Here is a 15,340-nt window from a genome sequence, read left to right as displayed (position 1 = left end):
GAGAAATGTCAGATAAAAGCCGGGGGATAATCGATTTTTATAGACCACTGACTGGCTCTGATAAGGGGTGACGTGCAGAATTCATTTAGATAAACATTTCATTTGATTTTCATGAAGGACAATATCTTTTTTTTTTTGAAGAAAAGCAGCAACCTGAGTAGCAGCAGGAAAGTGTGCTGACTTTTGTTGTCCGCCACTGTCCTGATCTCGTGGCATTATCCCCACGTGCAGTCAACCACGCCAATGAGGAAAAGGACACTCACGTCAACCTGCAGCAGTTTGGAATATTTATTGCATTTCTCACCTAGCCATGGCACTCTTTAACCAAGAATACAAAGACATCTACTGAGGTTTTGCCAAAGCTGCGAACATTCTTAGAAGCATATTATCTTAAAGTAACACATTGGAATAATAAGCAAGTAAGTTTACAAATATAGCAACCATCAGTGACATATGTTTTTCCCAATTATAACTCTGGCATAGATATATATCATTCTCTAGACCTGACAAAGTCCAAAAAGAGCCATTTTATCGTACTGGGAAGAGTATGCTTTCAACCATGAAGCCAGTAGAACAGACTGTTTTATATTGGTGTGTGCTGCTCAAAAAAAAAACAAACAAAAATGCCTCTTCCCTGCCTCTAGTACCTTGTAGGACACACGGTAGCTGTATCGGAAGGGAAAGTGAGTTGCGATGACAACCATCACCAGGAGACGTGCACACATGCCTATACTGGGTGCTGGGGCGGCGCTGCACTCTGCTGGGCCTGCCACGCCCGGAGAACAGGCCTTTCGCCCGTTTGGTAGCCGGGATGCTTAGTGACCCCCGGGAAATGTCGGGTACGGAGGGTACCTCTAAGAAGAAGTCCCTTACAAAACCGAATCCACAGTGTTTCCTTCCTACCGATGAAAATGCGCCCGCCGCTCTTTGAATCCTGGATTTGCTCATCCTTCGGTACCATATTTGGGCAGAGTCGAATTAAAAGTGCTTTGTTCAAGGAAGTAGCCTGGTCAGAAGAAAGGACACTGTTCTGTAGAAAAAGGCATTCAATATTTAGAAACTTTTCTGACCACCAATAAGAAGCTTGGAAAGAATTTTTAAAAAAGAAAGAAAGAAACCTTGTGTGTTCACTGTGACTATGGATTCATGATAAATTATCCCACAGCCCTCTTGGCTTAAGAGCAAGTATTGTTCAAGTAGCCCACTGGTCCTCAGTAACACAGAGAAAGGCTCTGAAGGACCGTCTGGGTAGACATGAATACTGCAGATTCAAAATGAGGGCACTGACCAGGTCCGAGAGGACTCGGCAAAGGACTGATGGTTGGTGGGCGGTGGGCTGGTCAGTAAAGGCCACCTTTGGTAGGACGTCAGCACCAACGGGCCCGCACCATTACTCTTTCCCACGAACGAGCTACCTTCTCCCACACCGTGATGTTCCCACTTTCCTTCGTAGGCATCTGTTTAGTGACAGGCAGGATGGGAGGAAGGGAGGTGGCCTAGGACAGCAATGCAATCAGACAACCAGAGGCTCCCAAAGAAAAGTCAGAGGAGGCCGAAGGAATAACAGTACTTCTCCTAATCAAAATTCCCATGCAGTTGTCTTTCAGGACTAGCACGGTGCTGCCCCGGGAATCCCTGGGAGGAGTTACTTTTCTCTTCATTCTTTTCTTTACCACTTCGTTTGGAGGGAAAGGACGTCAATGAAACCCTTCCTGCCGGCCCATCTTGATACCAACCGCAGGCGACTCAGTGTAGGTGCCACAGAAGATGAGAAAAACCCAACGTGAGCACCAACTGTGAAGACATCCTTCTCAGCACTTAGAAAACAAACAAGATAATCATATTTTTTCTTTTTGTTTTTCAGTAAAATGTGTTAGCATGCTTGAGAGAACAGGCTGCATAAAGTATAAAATGCTAAAAAATCTAGTCAAAAACTGTTGGTTCCAGATACAAATATGATTACTGATGACCTTCCCATGAAATCCTATCTGGTTAAAATGAAAAGCACACAGCTTGGGACAAATGTTTACTCCCCACGTCAGGCCGTGATCTGCTGCATTGGCTTGAGCTTTGGTGAAACCTGGTAAAAGAAAAAAAAATGAGCAAATTATGAAAAACCTCATGGTGAAAACCTCTTTCCTTTCAATTTCCAAACATGAAGGACACAGGCAACAAGTAGCCTTCCCAGGAACATCGCCTGGCACTTTCTCGTTTCCTTCCATTCTGAACTGAGACGGAGAACTCCTCTTCTGCTTGCATTTCCCGTATGTAGGGGTTCTTAACGTTCTTCCGCTCCTGAACTAAGGATCATTCAGGTGGAAACAAGGAGGGGGAGGGGGAGCAGGGGGAGACAAGGGGGCCACATAACCAAGCTCTCTGATGAACAGGTCACCGAGCTCTGAGATCAATGCCTCCGAGACCTCAGTCAAGACGGACATTAAGGAGCATGTCTCAAACTCCTCAAAACAGGCCCAGTGAATTCAGTCTTGTTAAGAGACACTTAATGTGGTCTTTAGATTCACTGGGGCCAAAGTAGGTTTACAGTTGTGTGTATGGAACATAATAAATAATAACATAAGAATGAACTCAAGGGCTTTACGTATTCACAACTGCAAACCTGCTTTGCCCCACCCTGTGTTAATGAAGAGCTATACGGTCAATGACAAAGTTTTATAAAATTTCATGATCAGAATGGAAATGACATAAAGGCAGTAAAAAGATACCAAGTTATTACAAAAAGGAGGTAACAGCATTAAAAATATTAAATGTTGACTATATTTATGTTCAATGTATAGATCAGCAAATGCATTCCTAGGAGTCTTGAAGCAAAAAAATACAAGCGCAGGCCTGCAGGTAATGGTGGAAGAAGAAACCTAAATGTATGTGGTCTGTCTTCCTCTTCACCTCTTCCTCTTACACCTCTTCCTTTCAAGGTGTAATGCCAGATATAGATTTCTTCATTCAATCTGGCGAATACCCACCAAGTCCTACTAACAGTCCCCATGGAATGCATAGTAAAAAATATTTAAATTTAGGTGATTTTTTGAACCCTTCAAAGACATGGCAATTCAAGTGGGCCGAAGTAGTGTAGAACCGAAAAAGAAGATGCGTACCAAGAAAGGCTCCTGGTGGCTCACTGGGCTCAAAACAAAAACAAAAAGCACACAACTTCCCCCCACCCTGCCCCAGCAGAGCCTAGCAGCCGTTTCTCTACAGGAGCCTCTCACACAAACTGCACTTCAGAGCGAAGCCTGCACTGAACTACCCACCTCCGCACTGAACTGCCTGTCCCTTGCGTGTCTGCCACCTGAGCCACCCTTTCTAAAGGAGTTCCTCAGCCCTATTTCAACCAGCAGAACTGAGGCTTTCTCCACTCAATCCAAGCTGTACAGCTTCAACCAACCAAAGCGGCTCTATTCTGGCCAATCAGGACAATGTCTTTTGGACCAATGAAACTGCAAAGTGAAGATCTGGAGACTTCATTTGAATGAGGACAGACGAATCAGGGACCAGGAACAGCGTTCTCTGTCCACAGAAGCTGGCTCCCCTCTGACTCTGGGAGCGTACTTTCCCTTTCCACTGAAGACTGGGTCAGAGCAGAGTGGAGCAGGTGAGCGCAGGCCAGAGCAGACAGCACAGAATGGAGCAGACCAGAGCAGACCAGCACAACGCAAAGCAGACCGGCCAAGAGAACAGCAGAGCGGAGATGTCCAGCTGGAGAGGGGTCTGGCTCCCCGGCTGCCTCCGCGCCCTGCAGTATCACAGCTGAGATATTTAGCACCGAATAAAGTTTCCTTCTTCACCACACCCTCACTTGGGGATTCCTGTTGGCGCCGAATTGGGGCCAACAACCATCAACCATCGACTGACGCTAGCATTTTACCTTCCAGAAGAAACAGTTAATTGTTTGTTAACTGAATGAATGAACAAATGAATGAATGAATGAAGTGGGTTAGATAAGCTTCAAAGAACTAGAAGAAAGGTTTCTAACAGAGGTGGTCAGTGTTAAAAATATATATATTTTTTCGGTCATTTATAAATCTTTTCTCCATTAACACTTCATGATGTCAAGGATTAATATCCCCTTTTCTGTGTTCTTACTAAAAGAATGACATGTCCGGATAAAAAGGACCAGTGTGCCTTGGTGTAGAGCTGAAAATAAATGAGAGCTCATTCAGACTTGCTAGTGCCAAGAACAAATGTAGAATAATAGACAAAATAGTAGACGTACAATAAATAGACAAAAGTCTCAGCTCAGAACTTCAACTCTCTCAAAAAGAACAAAAGACATATGGAGTCAGTATTTAGAAAGTGTGTCTCATCCACAATCCATTTTCTTTTTTAAACAACAGAGCATCTGTGGAAATAATTTCATGAAATAAAACTTTGCTTTTTTGAAAAGAGATAATTTCTAATGGAGCCTTTATAGAATTTCCTTTAGAAGGAAATGACACCTGGCCTGGCTGGTGTGGCTCAGTGAACTGAGCAGCTGCCTGTGAACTGGAAGGTCCCGGGCTGGATTCCCAGTCAGGGCACAGGCCTGGGGTGCAGACCAGGTTCCCAGTACAGGGCGCATGAGAGGCAGCCAATCAATGTTTCTCTCCCTCTCTCTAAAAGAAAATAAATAAAATTTTTTTCTAAAAAAAGAAAGAAAATGACACCGTAGTTTCCTCATGAAACATCTGATCCTTTTTCTTGTCCTGTTGGCCCTATTTTGAGCTCTTAATATCATTTATATCCTCAACGTGGAAACTGAGTTTCATCAGAAGATGAAGCTTGACATAGACTGAATTGGCCCCTGTGTTTTTTAATGAAAACCATCTACTAAACCACCATTTTTCATTCTCTTCTCTTACAGGCTCATCAACATTGAGAACTCACACAAGCTGAAGCAGATTACCCTGCCAAGGTGATCTACAGGCTAAGCATAAGACTATGGGGTTTACTGTAGAAGATGAGCCAATGATTTGTCTTCCCAGTAGTCCACTGAAATCCCAAGAGCATACTATTTAATTCTGATATAAGGCCAGTTCCTCAATAGTTATTGAGGGTATAAATTTACTCAACTTGGCAAAGAATGTCTGCAGCTGGCTTCTTTCAGATTCCATTGCAAACATAAAGATAAGTAGTGTTCTGAATGTTTTGCCTCTGGTGGTTTCAGGTGTATTTCTGCCTGGAGAACAGGACCGCGACCCTTGGGAGTTGTAACTGTGCCAATTTGTTCTGTTTTATTGACCGTTCATGGCCTTCCGCAGGAGCATGGACTGTTTTGCTCTCAGCCACAGGGAAAGCAGCTCAGAGGTAAAGGCTCACCTCTGTGTAGAAAGCCTGAGGCTTTCCAGGGCTGCCCGGAACTGGGGACCGAGGTCGCATCCACCCGCATCTGGAGAGCCTGCCCCGGCTGTCCACCGAAGCCACACCCTCCATCCCAGCCTCCACCACGACGGAGATATTTTTACCTCTCCCAGCCCAGCTCCTCCCTCATCTCTGGATAGACTCAGAACTCAACCACCAAGAAACACAGAGGAAGATCCTTTTCTTTGTAACGGCTGCATTTTGAAGGAGAGTGATCATAAGGAACGAGCTCTCTGTCCATTGTAAGCGGGCTTCTCTTGCTGTAAACTACTCCTGCCCAGAATAGTATTTTGGGAGTGTGGGGAAGGTTCCAGAAATATAGCTGCTATTTGCATTTCTATGACAAAACTTCCACAGCCTCCTTTGGAGTTCCAGACATATTCAGTATATGGCCCTTGAGAGACTTTCCTACCAAATGAAAAAAAAAAAATCTCCCTTTCAACTGACACGATATCATAAATATGACTCACCGCATATTCATTCATCTCTAACAAATTTTTTAAAAGCTGTTTCCAGTGACAAGTAAAGGTCGCAACTTCCGCCCCCATTTTCCGCTGCTGCTGACTGCTCTGTGGTGCACAGCAAAGCCATAGTGACTCTTTTTTGTTAAATGTCCAAATAGTTCATTATAACGGTTATTTTTTAATACACAGAAACCACAATTTTGTCATGTCCTATTATCCGAGGCTGTCACACTTTTCTTTTTCTTTGAAGTTCTCCTCAATCAGCTTGTAGCCACATTCTGTACATGTGGCCATTCACTGGCCCATTTGCACAGGTGTAAGGGACTTGTATCGACACATTTTCACAACTGCTTTGACCTAGGTTTTGACTTTTCCTTATTACACAACAACCTGGGTGTTCCCTTCTAGAACATTCACTTTCCATTATGCTATGAAGGCTAACCAGGCTTCTTCTCAAGCACAAGTCCTGAGTGACTTTGCTGCAGTCACACGTGGAATAAACGCGACCTGTACTGTCACAATCACACAGAGTAGCTTGTGAACTACAACACAAAACACCCTCCGAAATGTCAGATCAGGAAATGCTGTGCTCAATGCACTTTTCATATGCATGTATCTCGCTGATAACCCAGCGATGGAGCAGAACATTGTATTAGTCAGTGCACTCCAGCGCCTGCCTCACAGAGAACCACCCGCTGTAGCGATGCCGTCGGCCAGGGTCCAAACAGGTGCCCGATCGTCGGACCCTCCAAAGCTAGTTCTTTTGAGGATGGTGGTTCAACCGGCGCTACACCTTTTCATTCCCAAGACAACACTGACGTACAGATTGACATCTCACCTCATCTGCAGGAAACACCATTACATGTCCACCCCAGGCCAGGGGAGGTGACATTGTAATGGGAGGGACCCTCCAGATAGTTTTCAATGTATCGAAACATGGAAACAGGCATTTAAAAATGACGACAAAGCAGAACAGTAAAACTATGTTTTTCATTCTTGATCTACCCACACGACTAAAAAAGAAACAGAAAACAATGAGGGTCTTCCTTTGTATATTCCCTTTGGCAGCAGAAAACTGAACATTTTGTGGATCTCAAATATGCTGCCTGCTGAAGAGGAGGCCCACTCACCCAATCCAGGGGGAAAATGAAGAAAAGCTGATTAAGTAAGAATTGTTTTCTTTTATCACAAGAGTAAGGAATTCTAAATACTTAGAGACAAATCCGGTTTTTACCCCCTGAAGTTATGGAAAAAGTAATTAAAGATGTGTGCTTTGTGTGAGGTATTGCTAGCAGACTTCTTTTCTCCAAAGAGAAATTCAGAAAAGGTTAATAGACAAAGACCTTCATACAGTACCAGAAGCAGTTGTATGTGGGTAATTAATTATGCAGCAAAATTGTTTTTACAGAAATTTGCCATGCACTGACAGGCACCGGCCAAGGGTACGGCACCTAAGGAAGAAATGTATGAAACACATGCTTTATCCAGTAAGTCTGGTTAAATTACTTTCTCCAGGATGCGAACTGCAACGGTTCCCAGTATTATACACATATTTCATTCTAACTGGTAGACCTGTTCTTACAAGGGTATGTGAGAAGCAAATTCTTGTCCTTCACTTTCTTTGGGGACATTTCGCCTTTACTGCTGATTAACTTCGAATGGACTGAGCCATCTCCTCAACCCCCATTAGGTAGGTGATGGGTGGTTTATAGAGAGGCAATTCCAGCACAAATAACTCCCCTTTTATTACAAAATCACAAGCCTGTAATTCTGTGACATAACAATATCATACTCAAGCACACCCTAGGACATTTTAGGTGAAATGCTCAAATTAAAACTATAAATTATTACACCCATATTATGACCCTACCAACCACACTCAAGCAGGTGTGACCTGACAGACCCTGTATATTACAGTATTATTCTCTTTGCTTTAAAAAGGGATTTGGAGATTTCTCAAATGGACACAGTTATCTACTTTTGTAAGTCAGAGTTTCTATGCACTAGGCTTTTCTGAGGTGTAGGCTACGCCTATTTTGTGACTGTCATCTGGTGGTGTCAGAAGCCCAGCATTCTAATAACATCAACAGATGGGACAATTAGGCACAGAAGCTAACCGAAGAGAAATTCATAAGCCACAGACAGGTTTAAAAACAAGGAGTATCAAGTCTCTGTGTGCAGCCCACATCAGTTCACCACGCGTACCTACCGCTGACATGTGGCCCAAGACAGAGCGTTGCAAGGGGCTTGACAGAGAGCAGCTCCGAGTTCAAGCTCGCTTGACCTTCCACTTCCAGCCCCTCCTGTGGTTCTGCCCATTCCTGCTCCTGACGCCTGAGCCAAACCCTGGCCTGTGAGTGTGAGCCTGTTCCTGCTCCCCCTGCTCTCATCTGGAGGCCCCTCCTTTCCATGGCTGGTCTCTGCAGAGGTCAACCCCGAAAACGGTACCAAATGAACGGTTCACATCCTGTGAACATTCATCAAGCTGGTGAGGCAGGACAAGCGGCTGCATTTGTTCACGGAAGCACTTACCGCAAAATCACACCCTGTGCTCCTTTGTATGTCGTCCACCGTCAAGCCTTCCCAGAGTTCAATCAGAGTCAGCCCTTTCTTGTTGTCCACGTCAAACACGGCCTGTCAGAGTCAAGAACATGGCGATGACGATTGCCATCAGAGTCAACGTTTTATAGCATGAGACAGAAACAAGCCCTCAAGTTCTTAAAGGAAGGATCAGACCCAGCACAAAAGACTCCGAAAATGAGCCAAGAAAGAAATGCCAACCATAACTATTCCATTTGGGTAAGAAACAAATGCCGGTGACTTTGCTGGCAATTGGCTGGGGAGCACTGCTGATGCCAGAGAGTGACAAGTGGTGGCTCTGTATGGCACTTGCTACTGTTATAACCAGTTTTTCATTTTTTGAAGAGTTTGAGGGGAAGGGAGAGAAATATCAATGTGTAAGAAACACATCAACTGATTGGCTCTTGTACATGTCCTGACTAGGGACCGAACCCGCATCCCAAGCACGTGCCCCAACGAGGAATCTAACTGGTGACCTTTCAGTTTGTGGGATGGTGCTCCAACCAAGCCACATGGGTCAGGGCTAACCAGTTTTTTAAACGTTACTTTACTCTGGTTAGGTCTAATAACTCTGGTCAACACTTCAATTTGATGATTAACAAGTGATTTGAAGAGAGGAAAGAATAAAGGAAAGGAGGAGGAGACATTCAGAAGCTGAAAGCCCAAGGGTGACTGGGGGAAGCTGGTCAGTGCTGCTCGGGAAAGAGTCCAGGAAACACAAGCAGGTGCTCTGAAGTGGCTGCGAGTAACTACAGGGCTGGCCTGGCCCTGGGAGACCCCCCCCGCCAGGCACACTGTAAATATTAAAACTTTCCCCAGGTCCTGTAAAACCACATAGGTGGGAGAGGGTAGCACAGCCAGGGGAGCTCCCTGTAGAATGCAAATGAATGAAGGTGCCTCCGTCCGAGTGGGGGAGGAGGCTAACCTCCCCCCAACATTCCCTCACTACACGCTGGTGGGCAACACACGGTGGCCGTGGTGGTGCCAGGTGGTCCAACCTGACCCCTGCAGGCGGACTTAGCCTGTTGTTCCTGATTTGGAGCACATGCTATCACACTTAGTTATGTGACGACTGGAGTAGAAGAGACTGGCCAAGTCACTTAGTGTAACTTCCCACCCAAGAAGTCTTCCAAACTTTCTACTGAAATGGTCACTGGGGCTCTGCTTAGAAACTTCTAGAGGCAGGCGGCTCACCTGTCCCAAGGCAGACTGCGGAGGGGAAGCTCCAGGCATCGGAGCCCAGACTGCTCCCCTGGGACCCTAAATGCTGGTTCCTGGCCCCGTTTAACAGGCACTTCCCCTCTCGGTTTTCTGCCTCCTCAGACGTTATGGTGAGACTGCCCAGATCGTTCCTCTCCTGCAGGAGAGGACTGACCTCGCGTTCAACAACAATATCATTTCAGGCTTAAAATCTTTATTTTCAGCTGGCTTGGAAGTCAAACCCTCGAATGTCGTTTTTAAACACGCTCCTGGTTAGGAGGCTGACAGGAACACACACTTACAGAGGGAAGAAGCCAGCTTAGAGCTTTGCTATCTTTGGTGAAGATAGCTTTGCATCTGAAGAAGGATATAAAAATAAAATAATAAAATAAAATAATAAACAAAGAAAAATCCCTCTGCCTCCCAAGGTCATTACCCAGGACAAACATAATGACAGTCATATTCTCCGTACCTGGCATCTGCCTGGGACAGAGCAGGGGCCCAATGCTCTTTCTCCTGAATGGCTTAACTTATTCTCACCTGCGTGTGAGCCCCGATCAAAGCCCCCAGATGCTTATCTGTCTCCGGTTAATTGCTATTTCTCCCCAGTGACACACTTACATTCTCTATTTGATGAATTCACAGATAACTTAGCTGATTTTGCTAGAAAAGATGGTTTAAATTAGGAGGAAATATTTCCACAAACTTACTCTTTGTTTACACATTTTTATGTTTCTAACAAAACCTTTTTATCAGCAGGAATATTTATTTGGAGAAGGAAAAAAATGGCCACTTAGGAATGTCTGCAGGATGCATTAGGTTATTTAATTCCAAATTGACAATTAAAATTTTGTTTAAATGAATCCTTTTTCTTTGCAGGAAAAGTGTCTGGAGCACTGTTCATACTGATACACTTTTCTGTGTGCCATAAACAACTGTAAATTTATCAAAATGGAACGAATCAGAGAAATGAAGCCTCCAGATTATGTTATTTCGAACAGGCAGGAGGGATTCAGGGAGGAGATGACGATGGCATTGTGAACATACGGTTTCAGTGACAAGGGGGAGAAACTTTCTGGTAAACTGAATGACTGCTTTCACAGAAACTTTTATTAAAATCCTTATCCGACCCTAACTAGCTCTTGAAGCCATGTACCGGATGTAACAAGGCCAAGCATCTGTTATTTACTTCAGAAACATTTAGGAAGATTCTTATCTAGTGGTACAAAGTGGCGGCAAAAACCCGATTAAAATGGAAATGAAAACCTAAAAGTTATACGATATTGTTCAACTACCAAGGATAGTATTGCAACTGCTCTATTTATTTTGCATATGAATACATTGTTCTATTACCACCATACAAGTCGACAAAGCTGCTAACCAGGGCCTGGGGGCTGGTGAAGAAGGCCCTCTCACCACCTCAGCCTAGCAACAGGACACTTGGACATCAGGGTCAGATCATCTGCAGAGCCTCCTTCAAATAGGAGACTGACGGAATGTTCCTGGAGACTGAACATGGAGTTCCAGTCCCACATCTGCGGTGGCAGGACTGTCCCCATTTGCTGTCTTAGTGGCAGTGCACTGTCACTTACTCCCTCAGCGAACATTTATCCAGCGCCTGCTGCACAGAGCAGGGGGGGTGCGGTGGGGGGGGGATGTGCCCACCACTTTCCCCTGAGGTTCCTGAAGTTCCGCACTGTCCGCCTTTCACGAAACTCAGTTCTGCTAAAACGTCATCTACAGTCCGGGCTCTGCTTATCCCCAGGTGCTGATGAGTCCCCAACTTTGTTCCGAAAGTGATTTTTCTTCTGGGCTCCACGTACACACCCACAACTCTCGGCCAGGCCCATCTGCCTGGATGCGCAGGACGCGAAGTCGGTCAGGAATGTCCTCTTGAGAGTGTCCGAACGAGGCTCCTCTCTCCTGCCCCGTCGGGTTCCACCGTTCTCCTCCTACAGCCCCAGCTCCCCTACAGACGCCGCAGGCCGCCACGCCTCCAGCCAGAAAACGCAGAAATCGCCTCTGCAGTCACGTCCCGTTCCTCCTCGAGTTAGGTGGAGTTCGTCATTAAACCCCTTTGAAGCTGTTTCTGTCCCGGGCCTCAGGACCTTGACCTTTCTGGCCCAGGTCGCAGAATGGGCCTCGTCTCTGGGCTCTGTCTCATCTCTTCTCCTCTCACTCTACACGAAAGCTGCAGTGATCTTTCTATATCACAGACCTAATTAACTGTGTCCCCAGCCACTAAGAATCACGGAAAGGCTCCCAGATACAACCCAAACTTCCCAGCAAGGCATTCACATTCCGTCCTAGCCGGGTGTCTTTTGAAGTCCCCTCAGCGTCAGCCTTCTGAACCTGGCCACGCCTTCCTTCCCTGCTGTTCCACTCACGTGTGCCCGAGTGTGTCGTGTTTCTTTAACACCTGCATGGCTCCGCCTCTTTTGTTTCCCCTTGGCCCGGAAGAGCTTCTTTGGTCTTATTCTCACTCGTAAAACTCCTACTTGTCTTTTGAGACTCATCACTCAATCTGCCAGTTCTCGCCAGGAAAAGCTCAGCACATGCCTCCAGCAGGCACCAGCCATGGGTGGGCAAGTGCCACACGAAGTGTTGAATGGACAGAGTCTTCTTGCGGCAGAGCTCAGAGGTCCATGCTAAGCTACAGTGAGTCCTGGGGCTCAGTGAAGCACCCAGAAGACTTGGGGTTGCAGAGGGCAGGGAAGACTTGTAGAAAGAAATTTACAGCTGAGACATCAAGACGAGGAACAATCGGCCAGATGGATGGGGTGCGGAGACTATTCGGAGGAGCGAGACAGGGTGTGCAAAGAAGACCGTGGTCGGGGCACTCCGTGTGGCTGAAGTGGGGCCAGAAGTGAGAAACTAAAACTGGAGGGGGAGGGGTACCCACTGTAAAATGCCTTGCAAGACACAGGAAAAGCCAAGCTTTCTCCGCCACATCCCCCAGGCTGTTGGGCAGCCTCCCCCACGTTCCTGCTCCTCCCTCAGCACCAGCTCCCGTGGCCCCCATGGCCTTTATCGTGTCTGTCACTCTAACAGCTGCCGCTGGATGCTCGCTGTCTGCCCCTGCCGAACGTGCTCCTGGGGGCGGGGCCACCCTCCGCCTTTCTGCGGCCATCGTTGGGAACAGTCTAGTTCAGTGAAGGTTCTCACAAAATGCTCAGTAATGAAGGAACAAATAAAACAACAGTGTGGGTGGAGAAAGAGGGTATAAAGGTTTTTTAAATGGAACATTAAATAACAATGTCGTGTCACAAGAAAACATAGGTTATTCAAGTGCCAGAATGAATGAATGGTGGATCACTCTGGGGATGAAACGGTGAGAGCGGAGATGGTCAGAAATCTCCTCGTGATCAAGCAGGAAACTGGACTGGGGTTAAAGGGCGGGGAGGGCTGGGGGAGGCGGAGGGCTGGGGGAGGTACTGCAGGCAGGAGCCCCGAACTGAGGACAGGGGCAGGGCACGCAAGGACAGGGGGCAGGCCCAGGGCCTATCGGGAGGAGAGAGGATGGGGGACAGTGTGGCTGGAATTATCGGTAAAGCTGTACGAGATCAAGGACAGCTTTGTCTCTATTTTCAAAGTACAGCTGACCTTTGAACAACACAGGAGTTTGAGGCACTGACCTCCACACGGCCAAAAATTTGCGTGCGACTTTTGACTCCCCAAAACTCAATAGCCTATTGTTGACCAGAAGCTTACCAAGAGCAGAAACTGTCAATGAATATGTATTTTGTATGTTATATGTGTCATATACCATATTCTTGTAATAAAGTAAGCTGGAGAAAAATGTTAAGAAAATCACAAGGAAGAGAAAATACATTTACAGTTTTTATTGAAAAAACCTGCGCGCGAATGGACCCACACAGTTCGAACCCGTGCCATCCGAGGGTCGACTGTAATGGGTCCCTGTGAACAAGTGCTGCCCGCGGTTTGGGAGCGGTTCCAGGCGCGGTGAGACTCAGGGAAGCAATCCCGAGATCACACATCCTGCTCTTATATCCACTTGCTCTTCTACCAAGGCTTCTTTGTGGAATTCCACATAGGAAGTCATGGGGAAAGGCAGCATTTAGAACAGAACAGCCCTTGAAATGTGGCTTCTGCAGAGTCTGATGACCTCCCAGGCTACTTCCAAGGGCTGCTTTGGGGCGCTGGTTACCACTTCCATGAGGGCGAGCGACCAGATTAATGCAGAGACAGTCTGCTGGGCTCTCGGCAAAGGAGCAGCATCATTAACAGAAAAACCAACCAGCCAACGAAGCCTGATACAGAGAATACTGTTTGGTGGTTTCATCAAAACGCTGAATCAAGAAGCTGACACCCTCCTTGCTCACTCAGGTAGGAGAACTACATCTTTCCTACACCGGTGCTTCAACTGCGGGTCGGAAAGAAGGTGGCAGACAGCTGCCTGGGGCTTCTCTCCGATTGGAGCAGCTTCCCATTGAGCCATTTCTCTGTCTGAGAAGAAATCAATGCAAAACACTGAAGTCCACTCTGCACAGGAGGGCAGGAGACAGGTGCAAACCACAGACAATAGTCACCGGTTCGCTGTGGGCTCTGCCCCGCAATTTGCACCCACATGAGTAAAGCCCGACTTTTTCTGAGTTTCCTAAGCTAAAATCCAACAATTCGTACTTGTGATTTGGGAAAACAAAGAAGAAAGGTAGAAATAATAAGTGTATGGTGGCCTTTGTGTATTTACAGTCCAAGCATAATGACCAATAAAACTTGACTGTATCACACTGTCAAAATGACTAAGGACACTAATTCAATTCTGCGTGCCGATGCATATTTCCAGGGAGTTGCACATTACAAATTCTACATTTCTAAACATTAAAGTGATGAATTCTCGTATTCAGTCCTTCCACGGATCGTACTATTAAACTAATCCTACAACTACCAATGTAATACATTTTCAGAAGGTAACAGAAAAGAATCCTAAAAATGCTTATAAATAAAAATGGTGGTGGCAGGCAGAGGAAATAAAAAGACAAAGGCACTTTACCTTTTCAGTGATGATGCGGTTGACACATTGTTTTCCAGTTAGTGGCAATGTACATTTCTCCATTATTTTATGTGCATTTCCCTGTTTTAAAAAAGACACATTGAAAAGAGAGGTTAGGGACCAATTTTCACTTAGGCCTGATATACCTACAGGCAGACAGGAACCATCAGAGAAACTGTCTCCCGAGTGTAGGCTGGTTCGGAGGCTTCGCACACTCATGCTTCTACTGTCTCTGGGGGCAGCTTGGGTCCCTCAAATGGTTTAGGGAGGACACCACGTGAATAGCCAAGGGCGTGACTGATGTACCTGGGAACCACCCTGCAGTGAACGAGGTTTCTCAAGCCCTCAAGCCTCACTCCTTATGTCATGGAATGAGGAGTTTCACTTTTTGTACCTGGCTTATTATTCTCTTCCAGGGAATGGGCTTCTTGACAGACATGAACCAGTATTTATCAGAAGTAGGAAGGAAGCACACACAAAATACAAATGCAGTATGTCCCTTTAAAAATTTACTTGTTAAAAAACTAATATATCTACAGAATCCAGCAGTCCTTACCCCCCTCAGTACCCTTAGACCTGCTCTCAATAGGAATCAATTTTAATGTTTTTTGTGTGTTTTCTTTTATATCATTGGCATACCTCCATACATTTCCTTCCTCCCTCTGTAGTTTAAAATACGAAGCTGGCCACCCATGCGGATTCGTGGGTGATCAGTTGCAGGTGTCAC

The 15,340-nt window shown here is 46.0% G+C and overlaps 1 protein-coding gene across 1 annotated transcript in view; it reads right to left on the bottom strand.

Annotated features, from left to right (window-relative positions):
- Nucleotides 1–264: 264 nt before the first annotated feature.
- OXCT1 (3-oxoacid CoA-transferase 1) overlaps nucleotides 265–15,340 on the bottom strand; it is a 135,470-nt gene continuing 120,394 nt past the window's right edge. Inside the window, exons 15-17 of the mRNA XM_037138521.2 lie at nucleotides 14,614–14,694; nucleotides 8,352–8,453; nucleotides 265–2,080 (exon numbers count right to left, since the gene is read on the bottom strand). Coding sequence (XP_036994416.2) covers nucleotides 2,039–2,080; nucleotides 8,352–8,453; nucleotides 14,614–14,694 — 225 coding nt within the window. The 3' untranslated portion in view covers nucleotides 265–2,038. The remainder of the gene's footprint in view (nucleotides 2,081–8,351; nucleotides 8,454–14,613; nucleotides 14,695–15,340) is intronic.

This window comes from Artibeus jamaicensis, unplaced genomic scaffold, assembly GCF_021234435.1.
Source record: "Artibeus jamaicensis isolate MK-2021 breed Jamaican fruit bat unplaced genomic scaffold, CSHL_Jam_final scaffold_369, whole genome shotgun sequence".
NCBI lineage: Eukaryota > Metazoa > Chordata > Mammalia > Chiroptera > Phyllostomidae > Artibeus > Artibeus jamaicensis.
The sequence above is the reverse complement of the archived record's forward strand: the minus strand, read 5'-3'. Positions and strand labels throughout refer to the sequence as shown.